The sequence below is a fragment of the Lutjanus erythropterus genome, chromosome 9 (assembly GCF_056507025.1).
Source record: "Lutjanus erythropterus isolate fLutEry1 chromosome 9, fLutEry1.hap2, whole genome shotgun sequence".
NCBI lineage: Eukaryota > Metazoa > Chordata > Actinopteri > Lutjaniformes > Lutjanidae > Lutjanus > Lutjanus erythropterus.
The window spans coordinates 33,479,418-33,495,369 of record NC_139325.1 but is presented as its reverse complement, the minus strand read 5'-3'; the positions used below and the strand labels follow the sequence as shown (position 1 = coordinate 33,495,369).

The window sequence follows — 15,952 nt, the reverse complement described above, 5'->3', positions numbered from 1 at the left end:
AAATTATATATTCATGATTAAAAATGATTAGGCCCTATTTTCTATGTGATTCCTTCATCACATTGAATCAGATGTTATTGTTCTATAAACAACCAAAATTATGTTTCACAATAGAATTCTACAAAAGGTGGACAAATTAAAGGAAAGCACAACAAAGATCCATGTTTCAAAATGTGTCACCTCTCTGTAAGCAGGCTTCCTGTTTATCAGTCATACCCAGGGGACAGGGTCATGACCCACAGGGGGGTGATGGGAGATTTTATTTGGGTCTCCAAATAAGTAAAGGACTATGGAAGAAATTCTTCAAATTAAAGATTTATATCTTTAGTACAGCTTTGTAAATAATTTCAAATGTGTATTTTCTTTTACTGATGTGAGAAAAAACAAGAACCTGTTAATTTCACCTAAATGCCCTTATTTTGTCCCATGTATTAAGTAGGCTGAAATGTCCTACATTGTTTGTCTGATGAAAGGAAATAAAATAGGTCAGTAGGTAAATAGCCTGTTAACTCATCATGAATGCATGCATTTCTCATATATAAAGTATTTAACGTGTATATAAATAACACATGTAAAGATAATATAAGGTGGTGCACATTTAAAACATTACTTTTCATTAAAATAACCTGGAGGTAGTCAGGGCTTCTGCCTTGCGCCAAGGATATTAAATTAGAAAATACAGGAAACTAAAAAGGGTAATGTTGGTAAAACCTTTAAGATATAAGCTACTTGTAATGCTACATGGTGATGTGACATTGTATCTGTAGGATATATGTAGGATATAAAACTCTGTAAATCGGTGCTTTGCTCTAACTCTAGCCAACATGTCTGTACTGTCGCTTTAAGAAAAGGGTAGCGCGAAAATAAAAGTGACGCTAAGGTTTGAATACCCAATAGCAACAGTGTTCGACATGACTGATATGTATATTGGCCAATCGCTTGCGGTTTAGGCATATCATGTGGGCGTGGTCGAATCTTCCCAGGAAGTGCATGTACATTTTTGTTTGTGTCCACCTAGCTCCACTGGGCAAGGCTAAACGTGCAAAGGTAAATATTAACCTTTTCTCTTACGAGTAAAACCATATGTGAAGACAAAATCGTAATGCACTCACAAAAACAAATGTGCATTATGAGACAATTTGCGCAGTGTTTCCATGCAGTTGGTCAAGCCACTCGCGTGACATACATATGTAAATTACAAACCTCCATTACAGTTTTCAAGGTAATTGACCAGACAGCAAACGTTAAATGGGACTGTAGGAAATAGCAGAAAATAGTTTTGAAACTGCCATTATTTTCTACTCACTGAGAAGACGGAATTATAGACTACGCAGTAAGGTTTGTTATAACAGGAAGTTGTAATGTTGACGTTTCTAAACTAGCGGCCAACGTCTTGTTTTTATGCTGACCGGAAGTGGCATTGCTGTGAAGTGATGCGGTTTTGACAGACACGTCCATACATGTTGAATAAAAGTTGTGTTAGCGTTGACTAGATTATTGCTGCAAACTGCAGGATAGCAAAAAAATGCATAAGAAAACTAGCTAAAGAGATAATGCGTTATTTAGACTAATGGTAGCCACATGGAGTTGCTTAGCAACATCTAACGGTAACGTTCTCAAGGCTAGTTAAACGCTGGTGGGAAGACGTTAGCATTACAGGCTAAATAGCCATTTATTTGTGTTTAAGTACAGCGGCTTGCCCTGTGTTGGGAATGGATGCAACACAGGCGATCAGTGACTCATTCTTGGAGTCAGATGAGGAAGAAAATGAAGAGGAGAGGAGGCCATTGGCTAAACTGTGCGTCCTGAAGAATGAACACATCCCTGAGACAGGTGAGTGATTTACTACTGCTGTAAATATATAAATAATTCATGCCTAACTTGCATAAACAGGTCTCGGGTCCAAAAAAGTTGGGACGGTGTGTAAAACGTAAATAGAAAACAGTAGGCAATAATTTGCAAATAATGTTCGACCTATATCAATTTGAATACAGTACAATAACACATTCAATGCACAGATTGTTAAGCTATTGTCTTTTATAGACACACACTCATTATGAATCTGATGCCTGCAACAGGTTCCAAAAAAGTTGGGACAGGAGCATACGTGCCACTGTTTACATCAAGTGTTTGGGAACTGAGGACACTAATCATTGAATCTTTGGAAGTGAAATTCTTTCCCATTCCTGCTTTATATAAGACCTCAGTGGCTCAACAGTCTGGGCCTCTGTTGTTGTATTTTGCACTTGAGTGTGCACCACACATGTCAGTTCAAGACAGGTCTGGACTACAGGCAGGCCAGTCTAGTACCTGACCTCTTTCACTATGAATTCGTGCTGTTGTATGCAGAATGTATCTTGGCATTGTCCTGCTGAAATAAGCAGGGATGTAACTGAAAAAGATGTTGAATTGATGGCAGTATATGCTACAAACCTGTCAGCATTAATGCAGCCTTTATAGTTGTGCAAGTTACCCATAATGCTATGGGCTCTAACACACTTCCATTCCATCACAGATGCTGGTGTTTGAAGTTTGTGCTGGTAACAGTTTGGATTATTAATTTTCTTTTTTGAGTGTATATATAAAATATTTCTTAAAATGTATGTTCTCTGTCACCCAGAGTTGCCCCTCTTTTTGGGTGAAAATGTGTTGGGCCGTGACTCCAACTCCTGCACCCTGCCTTTGCCAGCACCCTCTGTGTCAAAGCAGCACGCCACAATCTGCATCACTGTCTACCGGAGAAGAGGTTTTCATAATGAAGAAGAGATAGAGGCTTTGGTTTGGGACTTAGGGAGCATGAATGGGACCCGCAAGGGCCGCATGAAGCTGACTCCTAATGTACGCTATGCCCTCAGTGAACGTGACAGTTTAGTGGTGGCAGACATCCCGTGTCAGTATGTCAGCTGTGCTGTTGACACAGTCTCTTCTCAAGGGGACTCAAGGACTCTTGAGAGCAGAAATTCAGGGGTAAAGGCCAGGTTGCCAGATGCCTTGGGAGAAGAGGGAGGTGACACAAGCACAGGCAGTAAGACGTGTGTCAACGGAGGTACAGAGGCATTACCCGAACTGGAGGACACAACGAAGACTCCTGTCAGAACTGGTTGCCTGTCCTTTGCGCCAACTCCAACCCAGCCAGAGGGGACCCTGGTCCCAGAATCTGATGTGGACTCGGATGGAGAAAGAGAGCGAGGGGCAGATAGGAAGCTCCAGACTCTAGGTATGTACATCAATACATATAGAAATAAAGCCCTGTTCTTTTCAATCAGATGTTTTACAAGTTCATGTTTATCTTTTCCAGTGTCAGATTCTGACTCCCGTAAATCCAGTCCCAGTTGTTCATCATTCCTGAGTCCCACAAACAAAATCATCCCTGAAAGGTATATTAGCAACATCTTATTTCTGTATTTTTTTGAAATATGTATATTCATAACACAGGCATAACTCCTGTAAGTATGTGCCTCTATACAGTAATGCTGCAACTAATTTTTATTTTCATTTTCAAATCATTTGCTAAATAGTTTCATAATGAATAGTTCTAGATTAATAGATTAATAGAATTTTGTTCAACCAACAGTCCAAAACCCAAAAACTCTTTGTCTGCTATCATAAATGAGAATGAAAAGTAGCAAGTCCTCACATTTAACAAATGGCTAAAACGATTAATCGATTATCAGAATAGCTGGCAATTAATTTTATTTCAGTCGACTAATCATTGCAACTCTACCATTCATTTTATCCATATTTCATTTATGAATTCTAATGACTGACACCTTGTTTTCTGCTGTTTTGCAGCGAGGATGAAAGTCCAATCACACCGTCCTCCGCTAAAAATAGGTCTCACAAACATGTCAGCTTCAGCATGGATGAGACAGACGTAGATGTGGGGCGACAGCAGCTGAAGGAAAAAAAGGCACTTGTGATTGCAGACGACAGTGAAGAGGAGGAAGACAGGGAGGAAGAAAGAGCAGCACTGAAGTCTGAAGAAGGTGGCCAACATGTGCCAGTGAAACAAGAAAGAAATGTCAGTCTTACAGGAGAAGATGAATTGCCTGTATCTAGACCAGCACTCCTCACGGATGCAATCCCCGCATTTAACATGGACAGTGACACTGACGTGGAGGGAGAGGAGGAAGGGGTGGCATCTGCGGGTCCCGTGACCTTGCAAACAGACCAACAAGCTGATCAGCCACCAGACACAGCCCAGTTTCACATGGACAGTGATACAGATGTCGATGAGGATGATGGTGCCTTGGACAAAGTTACCAAACCTGTGCCTTTCTCTGCCGACAACGCCAAACCCCCTCACGTTATTTCAGTTATTCAGCCGGAGGCCATCACTATGGACAGTGACACTGATGTGGATGATGATGCTGCTGTGTCAGACACTGCTTCAACAGCACAACCTGTGTCATTTCAGAGCGCACACACAGCTGACTCTGCTCCTTCAACGCAGCTGAAAGATTTCCATCTAGACAGTGACACAGATGTTGATGATGAAGAAGAAAAGGAATGTGGAGCAATGAATACATCCTCTAAAATAGATGAAACTCCCTCTAGATTAGATATTGAGCCAATTGGGCCTGAGTCTGCCCCTGCTGCTCATCCCAGCCTGCATTCAGACAGTGACACAGACGATGAGGGCATTCCTGCCCCTGCCGTCAGTGAACCCTCGGCGGTGTCTGCTGTCGCAGAGTCAGGCACCGCTGCAGACAAGAGAGCTGATTGGGATATTCTGTCTGACAGTGACACAGATGTGGAAGCTGATTCTCCTTTGGTTGTACCTTTTGTTGTCACAACCTTGTCATTCGCTCCTGATGTTACATCCGAAGCTCTTCAGTCAGGGTCTGATGCTGACACAGATGTGGATGAATCCAGCGTGCCCCCTGCCGGGGATGCCGTCAATCCAGCCAACCTCAATGTGAGCAGTAACACAAATGTGGAAGATGAGGTTGATTTTGGAGGGCCTGGTGAGGGCCAGATTCCGAGCCTATGCAGAGAAAGCACACCTGGGATGTTGTCTCCACCTCTGCAGAACTGCTCTACTCCTGTACAATCATCAGGTAATCAGTCACTCAATCCTCAAATGAGAATGGGATGAATGTAGTATGCAGTTAGAGATGAAACAGAAAAATAATTTCATATAACGATTCTAGTGACCAAAATTATTATGGTTATCAGTATTAATTTGGTATTGTTACAAATTAAAGTTATTTGAAGTGGGGTTGTGTGAGGATATGATAGTCAGTGTATTACCCACAGTAGATGTCGTTCAGCATGCCCCCAGTTTAGAAAAGTGAAGAACACCAGCACAAAAAAATCAAAATCACTTTTAATATCACTTTAAGTTTACACTATAATGGTTTCACCTCTTTATTTTGCCATCAAACAGCCTTTAAACAGCTGCTATGTAAACAAAAACATGGGAGTTACTAGTCTACCAGTGCTGCAGTTTATTAGTGTGTTTGCATTATTGTGTGACTTCAGTGTTTTAAAAGAACAGTTCGGATTCACCAGTCACAGAACAACACAAACAAACTAACTGATTGATGCAGAGATACATCAGCAACTCCTGTGTTCTGCGAAGTAAAATGACTGATTTCGTTGGTTTGGAGAGAGCAATATTTGGCTTTCTGATGGTAAGGTAAAGCAGTTAAAATATTCTAAATACAGCACTTAAACTAACATTGATTTTCCTTTTTCTTTCTTTATTTGGTGTCTTTTTTAGTAGCTAAAATATGTTGTGTTGCCGACCCTGTACACAGCACTACATTGCTTACCTTCCATTATGGTGCCCCTCTTTGCATCTCCTAACTGGGGGCCTGCCCACCAGCAGCAAAATAACATCATGTCCTTTGCGATATCATTATTTTCACTGATGCAAATACATGTTGCACCTGCATCTGGGAGACTGTTGCCAGCTTTGGTTGATGCTGGTTTGATGCAAGTTTGTCAAAGCACAGTAATCAAACATGCCATTGTGGTTTAGTATGAAACTGGTAATCATTTCCTCTCTAGCTGCAACTGACAATCATTATCATTATTCATTAATCTGCCAATCATTTTCTCAATTCATTGTCTGGTTTATTAAACATCAGAGCAAAGAGAAAAAATGCATAATAATTTCCCACAGTTTAAGGTTATGTATTCCGATGTTTTGTTCAAACAACAGTCCAAACCTCAAAGATATTCAGTTTTATTATCATAAATGTTATGTTAATATTAATTATACATTACAGTTACACTTACAGATACAGAGTTCTCATGGGTATAAGTACGACATAAAGTCTTTTCATACATTTTAATGACAGCTCAAACCTGACATATTGCATTGGTCTCTTTATATCACAGCTTCTTAGATTTGGGGGTGTACTGCAGAGATTCAAGGATCAGGCCAAAAATAAATATAACGATAATAATATGATACAAGAAACATGTTATTGGTGCTCAGAATAGAAAGAGGCCAGATTGTCTGCTTATGAATGACTTTATCAATCAAGATGTGCTGGAATAGATAGATTCTGTAAATAATCAATGAAGGGAAAAAAAGATTATATTAATTTTTAAAGTGGGCCTGGCTGGTACACGGATGGGAGACCTCTTGGGAAATCCATGTTGCTGCTGGATGTTCTGTTGGTGGGCCAGAAGGGGGCAGTCTTCCCTCTTGTCCTAATTAATCCCAATGCCCCAGTGCAATTACAAGGATGTTGTGCTTTGGGAGATAACATTCTTCAAATGAGACGTTAAACTGAGGTCCTTTGTGACTGTGGTCATTAAAGATCCTGTGGCACTCATCGAAAAGAGCAGGGGGTTCCCAGGTGTTCTGGCAAAATTCCCAAACTGTCTGTCTCCATTTGGCCACATAATCATACCACATTTTAATTGGCTCAGTGTTTCCCTGCTTCTCTGGGGCTTAAAGTTCTTGTTTTTTTCACTTGCCAAGTTGGGCAAGTCTAAAATCCAAAGACAATCAGTTAATTATTATACTAAATGAAGAAAATTCGTCTTTACTACATGCACTGTTGAGGCAAGTGAATTACCGGATTTATTTGCTCGACATGGCATTTTATTGGTCCTGGGCAAGCAGGCAATCCGTAATGTTGAGCCCTGCTCTCCACCTGAAGCTGATGTGTGTTCTGGTGCAAAATGGCTGCTGTGCATCACCTGGGTGGGCGCTACACATTGGTGGTGGTTTAGGCGAGTTTCTTTCGCTCTGAGTATCTAAGATAAGGCTATATAAATGTAATAAATTATTATTATCATTATGGTCTCCTTGTCTGGTGTTTGAGCATATTTCATAAGATACTGTATAGGCCTATATGAAATTGTCTTTAATTTTTTTTATTTTCACCTTGTGATGGTACCAGGAGGACAAGTGGAAGATATGGACACTCAAGCGTTCGTGGTTCCCTCTTCAGGTCCATTTAGATGTGAGTAAATGAAATGGCACAAGTTTACAGTAGGGTTCTCATCAAATCCAAGACTTGATATGAATTTCCATTTTAAGGTCATGATTCCATTCTTTGATTTAAATATGTATTTTTGTACTGACTGTTATGCCGTTATTAAACTATCAAGTTTTGATTTGAGATCAGTGGAGCATTGGTTTTATGTCCTGACAACTGTCATTTGCATTAAAGACACTGGGAGAGTTGCTGATTCTGCCTTTCAATTGGATTCTTGAAAATGAAAAATAATTTTGATTGTTTTTTGATTTAGTATTGAAATTGTGACACCCCTGCTTTACAGTATGTCTGTTTCTAATACAGTTGGTTTATCAGAGAGAAAATATTTGTTTTACCCTCACACAAACTTTTTTATTTTCTCTTCTCCCAGGTTCAGTAGCCCCTGCTGAAAGACTGAAAGCATTGTCCTCCTGTTCGGAAAGCCAGGAGGAGGATGACTTTGCTTTGGATGAGACGCAGTCCTTCGTTCTTCAGACCAGCGCTCCAGAGGGCCGCACCAAGGACTCCACACACACTTTTGGCCTTGAGTCTTCTGGTGATGAACAAGGTGAACAGTCCACCAGAGGAGGGTCTTTCCAGCTGGGACTGTCTGACAGCAGCCATCTGCAGGGTCAGGCCCAAGCTCTAGCCATGGAGAGCACCCAAGCTTTTGTCTCTGTGGACAGGGGTGTGAATCTGGAAGATACCCAAGCATATGCAGCCATCTTAAATGCAGAAATAACATCCCTAGAGAATGATTCACATCTGGAGGCTACACAGGCTTATGGGGAGGATGAGGAACCTGCCAGAGGTTCAGTAATGTCTGAAAAAGAAAGCCAGGTAGAGTTGGCATTACAAGCAACACAGGCATATATTTCAGAACCCTGCAGTGATTCAGAGGATGAAACAGATGAAAAAGAGACAAAAGACACAGCTTCTGCTGAGACTCAGCCTTTAGACTTTCCCACCTCATCTACTCTTGCCATGGCTGAAACCCAACTAATGTCTGCCTTTGAGGAAGAGGAGAGTGTTTCCACTGTACTTCAAGTTAAACCAAGGCCAAAAAGTGAAACAGAAGAGAAGGAAGAACACAGAGAGGCAACTCATCCTCAGTCTGTGGCTGAAACTCAGCCCATGCTCGCGAATGACGATGAGGAAAGTGATGACGAGGACTTGATTCTGGGTCCACGAAAAAGAAAAGCAAAGCTGCTGCATCTTGAAGAGGAGCTGATGCAGCCCCTCACAAGTTGTGAAACCCAGCCCATGCACATCGGTGTTGATGAAACTCAGCCTATGGCTACAAGTGGAAATGAAGACAGTGATGAAGATGGCTCGATTCTAGGCCCACGCAAAAGCAAAGCAAAGCAACTTTGTATTGAAGAAGAGCAGACACAAATGCTCACAAACTCTGAACTCTCTGCTGCTGGGACTCAACCAATGGATCCAGGAAAAGATGGAGAAAGCGATGAGGAGGACTCGATTCCTGGTCCGCGGAAAAGAAAAGCAAAACCACTCCAACTTGAAGATGAACAGACACAGTTGCTCACTAGTTCTGAAATCTCTACTGCTGAAACTCAGCCTATAGGTACATGTGACGATGAGCAAAGTGATGAAGAAGACTCATTTCCTGGACCTCAGAAAAGAAAAGCAAAGCCTCTGAAACCTGAAGAAGAGCAGACACAGTCCCTCACTATTTCTCAAGTCTCTGCTGCTGAAACCCAGCCCATGGTCACCGGTGAAGACGGGGAAAGTAGCGAAGAGGACTCAACTCCAGGTCCTCGAAAAAGAAAAGCAAAGCCACTGCAAATCCAAGAAGAGGAGACACAACCGCTCACAAATTCTGAGACCTCCACTGTTGAAACTCAGCAGGTAGAAACAAAAGCTGACCTGCAGCTTGAGAGGGAACGATCTGAAGCTGTAACCAGTGGCGTCACTGTTAGAGGGAAACGAGGGACAAGGGCACAGTTAAGAGAAGAGGAGGAGCAGGCAGCGTGTTCTGAACCTCCCAAGAGACAGACAAGAGGGAAGAATAAAGTTTTGCCAACTGCCAGAGGAAGGAGAGGAAAATTGAGGCCTGATGAGGATGAGAGTGAGGAAGAGGAGGAAGTAGAGCAGGCAAAGCGAACTAGAGGGAAGAAAAACACAAGGCAACAAAAAGATGATCAGGAAGAAAACTTGGAAAGGGAGAGAAAAGAGAAGGAAGAAAAAGAGAGGGTGCAGGCTGAAAATGCAGAAAGGTTAAGGCTTGAGCAGGAGACAGCAGAAAAAGAGACAATTGAGAAGGAAAGAAAGGCGCGAGAAGAAAAAGAAAGGGCAGATAGGATACAAAAGGAAAAAGAACAATTGGATAGGGAAAGAAAGGAGAAGGAAGAAAGGGAGAGATTAGAGCGTGAAAAGGTAGAAAGAGAAGAAAAGGAGAGATTGGAGAGAGAACAGAAAGCGAGAATAGAAAAGGAAAGAAAGGAACAGGAAGAAAAAGAAAGATTGGAGACAGCAAAGAAGGAACTAGAAGAGAGGCTGGAGAGGGAAGCAAAGGAAAAGGAAGAAAGAGAAAGATTGGAGAAAGAAAAACAAGAAAAAGAGGCCAAACAAAAACAAATGAAAGAGCAACAAGAAAGATTGGAGAGAGAAGCAAAAGAAAGGGAAGAAAGAGAAAGGTTGGAGAAAGAAAAACAAGAAAAAGAGGCCAAACAAAAACAAATGAAAGAGCAACAAGAAAGATTGGAGAGAGAAGCAAAAGAAAGGGAAGAAAGAGAAAGGTTGGAGAAAGAAAAACAAGAAAAAGAGGCCAAAGAAAAACAAATGAAAGAGCAACAAGAAAAATTGGAGAGAGAAGCAAAAGACAGGGCAGAAAGAGAAATTTTGGAGAAAGAAAGACAAGAAAAGGAGGCCAAAGAAAAACAAATGAAAGAGCAACAAGAAAGATTGGAGAGAAAAGCAAAAGAAAGGGAAGAAAGAGAAACTTTGGAGAAAGAAAGACGAGAAAAGGAGGCCAACGAAAAACAAATGAAAGAACAACAAGAAAACAAGCCCGAAGCACCCGCAAGAGGCCGAAGAGCAGCCAGAAGAACAACCGCTACAACAGAGCTAAAACAAGAAGAACAAGATGATGATGCCCCAGCAAGGAGAACCAGATCTCGCTCCAACTCTTCCAACTCTGTCAGCTCAGAGAGGTCTGCTGCGAGTGTTAACACCCAGGAGAGCAGCAGGGGGAGAGGCCGTGGCAAAGGAGCAAAGAAGACCAGTGAACCGCCCCAGGCAGCCATTGCCAGAAGCAGCAATAGAAGGAGGACGGTGGCTGCAGGGCCAACAGAAGATGACAGTAATATTCCTCCTCAGGGAGTCCTTTCAAGGTCCAACTCCAGCAACTCCCTCAACTCTGAGATTTCCAGCTGCAGCTTGAGCTCTCAGAGTGGCAGAGGAAGAGGAGGCAGGCAGCGAGGAAGAGGAAGAAAAACTGAGGCACACTCCATCCCTCCTTACAATAGTCAGAGTGCTGAAAATTCAGCTCCGAAACCTACAGCCAGAGGCAGGAAGAGCAGGAAAGCAGAGGAATCCTCTAACGTGGTTCCCCATGAAGATGATAAAGAGAAAGCAGTCTCTCAGCAAGCTACTACCACAAGGGGGCGGCAGAGAGCCAATGCAAATGACTCCAAACCTGCAACTGCAGATGAGGAAGACCCTTCAAATCAAGATGAAGGATGTACAAGTGAAGAATCACTTCCGCCTAAAAGAAGTGTCAGGGGCAGAGGCCAAAAAGCAGTAAAGAGTGAGACTGTGGAGGCAGCTCCTGCAGTCAGTGATGGAGGTGAGGCTAAAGAAAAAAGAAAAGGAAGGAAACGAGAGTTGGAGGCCAGTACAGAGGAGGATGCCAGCAGTAGCTCCAAAATTCCCAAAGGGAAGGAGAAAGCCCAAGGTGAAACAAAAGAAGAGATTCCTGCTCAAGCTAATAGAAGAAGTAGAGCAACCACTGAAGTGGAGATGAAGGGAGAGAGTGAGAAAATGGAGGAGGAAGCAGTTGAGAGGAGAGGCAGAGGTCGGGTGTCGGCGGTCCAGAAAAAGAAGAAAGAGGAGCAGGAAGAAAGTGAAACATCTGTTGACCAGGATGCACATGCAGAGGCATCAGAGGTGACTTGATTACTTCACTTTTAAACATGCACTGGAAATTTCATTAGTTGTTGCTTTTAATCGAGACAAAAACATACTAGGGCTGAAACATAAATCAGACCAAACAGAAAGCTGACGAGTATATAATTAGTGTCCAGAAACTTCTGTCCTTGAGGAGCAAGACTTGTACTTTAGCCCAAGGCCCTGGTGCATATCTGTCTATGAGTCAGCCTTTCCAAACATCATAATGTACTGTAACATCATCCGGGACTGTCTAGGTCTCTCCCACTCTCTAAGCAACAAGAGCACTCTGACCTGCTAATGAATTAAGTACTTAAGTGGTCACACAGTCACATCCTACTTGTGTGTTTGTCTTTGTCTGTCATAATTTGTGCACCGTTTGGGGTTGTCTCACTTCATTTGTCATTTTGCCCTCCCTGCCCTTTCTTCCATTTAACAGCCCCAGACTCCAACCAGCAGAGCATCCCGGAAGAGACAGGCTCCTCCCGACTCCTCGGATGCGCCAAAGACCCCTCGCTCCTCCTCTGCTTCCCCGGCAGCTAAGTGCCGATTACGACCTGCCAGCCAGACTTACAAGGTTTTGTGTCTCTGTAAACATGTGGTCATATAGAGTGCTGCAGGATTTAGTCCTCAATCCCAGAAATGAGTAAGCACATGAGCACTTCCAGTTCCCTCATCTGCAAGTCAGTGGCTTTTGTTATTTGCCCAATAAGGTCTGTGGTTAACACAAGCTAAAGAGATTTTCACGTTTTATTCTGCATAATATATGCCATTAAATACCCCACCCATGAATTTTAAAGCTTATACATGTCTTTAAAAACAACAAGAAGTGGCAAAATGAGACTACGGTGGACATTAAACGTCATCATGCCAAACTCTTGTCCAAAAAAGGTTGAGAACCTCTAATTTATAGCCTAACAGTTGCTTTTTACTCCTGTAAAGCTTGTTTTCTTCACTAATCCAAAATCCAATAGAAAAATCCCATTGCTTTTTGTGTAGGCAGCCAGAGAGATGCTAAATTCCAGCTTTGCGTACAAAAATATGTCATCCCTTCAGCACCGTATTTGTCCTAAAAATTAAGCACAAGATAATAATGACTGAATAATTACTTCTAAACAACACAGTGTGTCTGTCATTCTCTCAGGTGCTGTTCACAGGCGTGGTGGATGAAGAAGGGGAGAGAGTGTTGACTCATTTAGGAGGCGGCATTGCAAAAGGTGTGGCAGACATGAACTTTTTGGTGACAGATAAGGTGCGCAGAACTCTCAAGTTCCTGTGTGCCGTGGCTAAAGGAGTCCCCATTGTTACCACACAGTGGCTGGAAAAGGTTAGTTGCTATATTAGCAGTTAAAACTGGCCTCATACCAGTTTTCTCTTTCTCAGAGATGTACTCAAATAGACACTCACTGCTCTTGTTGACTTTCTGTGTCTCAGAGTGGTAAGGCTGGGAGCTTCCTGTCTCCTAATGCTTTCGTTGTAAAGGATGCGGAGCAGGAGAAGAAATTCAATTTCTGCCTGCAGGACTCTCTGAGGATTGCCAGCAGTCAGCCTCTCTTACAGGTGCTCATAACTCAGTCACATCTTTTATTTCTATGATATCTTTGCTCTGAGTGAGAGCTTGAAAGAGTGAGTATGGCACAGAGGTAGTGAATTATATTGACAGTGAGGAATAATGATCCAGAAATCCGGAAATGTTTGTGCAAGAATCATCCTCAGCTCTGAAATGCTTGATTTTTTTTTTTTTTTTTACCACAAGCATTAACTTCAGCTCAGCTTCTTTGTAGTGAAATGTGCCCTCATCTTTACAGGAGTGCAGTGTTGATTGTTTACCATTACGCTGTAGCTTGTAGGAAGTTATTTCACATTTATTGTTAATGGGCACGTGACATAGTGAAGCAGGCTGTAATGTTTTCCATTTCTGCTATATTCTCTTCCTGCCCTACACTGTTTCATCAGAACCGCAAAGGGATAGTTTGGTGTCACATTTTGTGCTGATACTGGCTAAAATTGGGGAATGGTTATACAAGTGTAATACCAAATTACATTCATAAGAGCCCTGTATTGATTTCCTGAGACGTTCTTGCAGAGATTAAGTAAAAATAGAGAGAAATCATATTTGTTTACATGTTGTGTACTGCATCTCTTGTCTTCTTTCTCTTAGGGATATGAGATCCATGTTACAAAGTCAGTGAAGCCAGAGCCAGATCAAATGAAAGACATAATCACCTGCAGTGGAGCTACCTTTCTTTCTAAGATGCCCTCTTCTCACAAGGTACCAGTCAAACTTAAAGCCTCTCTCAGTCAGGGGTCACATGCAATAAATTAACATTATTTTCTGGTCTTCACATGGTGTCATTGGATATATGTGTAATTACCTCTTTATTTACCTCCCTTCCTCCCTCTCAGCCTCAGACTGTAGTGATTTCCTGCGAGGAGGACTGGTCGCTGTGTGCCGCGGCTCTCTCTGCATCCCTCCCAGTCGTCACTGCGGAGTTCATTCTCACGGGGGTCCTGCAGCAGAAAGTCGACTTCCAGACCCACTTGCTCTCTGCCCCTACAGGCACTTCACAACCTGCAGGAGGCAGAGGACGGGGCAGGAGGAAGACTTAGTGACGCCTGGATATGCTGTCAAACCCCACACTTAAAGATTCCCACGAGACCGGTAGAAACACTAGTGAATCAGCTGTTCGTTTGTATGGAGGACCTGAAGAATGTATTTACTATATGCAGCTAAAGTTGATTGTTTGCTTGGATGATGGTGAACAAATCATGGATGTAGTGTAATCATACTGTTTAAAAAGTTCAGTTGTGTCTGATTTTGGAAGAGAGGTCAATTTCTTACAATCTTCTGTCATCTACATGTGAAAAAATTTAGTTTTTATAGTCGCAAAAGCTAAAAGCACCTGCCAATATATCGGTTGGGCTCTGTTTAACATCATCGTCCGCTTCATTCAGACCAAGAACGTCTCGGTTTGTCTTTCCACTGCTCCAACAATCACCCAACTCTTTAATAAATCCTTAATTCACAGCATGAAGAAGCGCAGAGCGGGCAGGGCAGGTGACGCCGGACAGCGTCTGCAGAAGCTCCGCTGTGCGCTGGGATTTTACAACTGAACTATAGGAGGATACATGCTTTTACTTTCTCTGACTGTGGGAATCGCAGATGAGGGAGAAAAGCATTAAAGCACAGTTGTTACTGGTAAAATATACTCATGTTGCCTGACATTGGAATTTAGTGTGGTGCACCGAAATGGGGGGAAAAAAGAACAAAGCGTTGAATATTCATATTAAACAGCCAAATCTTACAGGTACAGCTTTCGTGAACAGTAGCTACAATGTGAGTGAGGCCTGTCAGCAGTGCTGTTGTCATGCCAGCTATGTGAAGTTATTTTAAGCTCAAGACAGGAAAAAGCCAAAATCCAAGTGCAATTTCTGTAAATGTCGTTTTGAACCAGGGCTGCATATCTTGGTTTTTAAAAAAATCATATTATAATTATGTTGACAGATATTGCAATTGAATTATGATTTACGGTTAGTGATTAGAAGGGTAATTTTTGCATCACAATTTTAATTTTCACTGTAAAAAATAACGATGTGACATTTGTTGGGGTCTCGATCAAACAGACATTTTTTCTTAAATCTGGAGAACAAGATTTGTAGGTTGCAGCCTCTCTGCAGAACTACAGTACTTCATTAAAATGCTGTTTTTCACACATTTTTCTGTTGTCAAAAAAAAATGCAGCTTCTGCGATTTCATTTTTGCAACTTTGATAATATTTTGATTAATTCTGCAGCCGTATTTTAAATGTTTGGATGGTGCTGACCAACTAAAAATGCTGCTGCTAAACAAAAATAAGCAGCATTTCTTCTTTCATGGGTGTAGAATATCAGCCCCACAGTTTGAGAATTATGTTGTTTTTGGATGGCTAAATTAAGCAAAGTGCATCCATACAATTGTGTTATTAACATTGTAGTTGTTTCAGATCGAGGAAAAAGATGGTATCTTATTGCTATCAGTATTGGCAGATGCTCAGGTTTGCTGTATCGGTATCAGATATTGGAACCATCCCTAGAAATAATTATGCATTAACCGTCCTTGTCCAGAGCAGAAATTAATGCAGCGAAATTGCTGCTGCTCTCTGTGTGCTAAGTGTTTCAGCTCAATCAACCCGTTTGGCAGGTGACCAGCCATGAAGTGGGGGGTTGTTTGGGTGGAGGAACGGTGGAACCAATGGAGTCCGATTTGAAATCCATCAGCCACAGTGGCCACTGAATGGAAAAAAAAAAGCTTGTTTCCTGTCCTGATAAGAAGTGCGTAGTGCCTTTTATACTGAGGTAATCATGAACCGACCAGTCTGTTTGCGTCTCTCTCTCTCCATTAA

At 42.1% G+C, this 15,952-nt stretch overlaps 1 protein-coding gene across 1 annotated transcript; it reads left to right on the top strand.

Moving 5' to 3' along the window:
* Positions 1–1,422: 1,422 nt before the first annotated feature.
* Positions 1,423–14,779, top strand: mdc1 (mediator of DNA damage checkpoint 1). The gene is made up of 11 exons (XM_084727213.1): positions 1,423–1,833; positions 2,621–3,217; positions 3,299–3,377; positions 3,793–5,060; positions 7,365–7,427; positions 7,834–11,570; positions 12,010–12,147; positions 12,715–12,897; positions 13,005–13,130; positions 13,732–13,842; positions 13,977–14,779. Exons 1-11 carry the CDS (start codon positions 1,713–1,715, stop codon positions 14,178–14,180), a joined length of 6,627 nt encoding a protein of 2,208 aa, XP_084583339.1. The 5' UTR covers positions 1,423–1,712; the 3' UTR covers positions 14,181–14,779.
* The last annotated feature ends 1,173 nt before the right edge of the window (positions 14,780–15,952 follow it).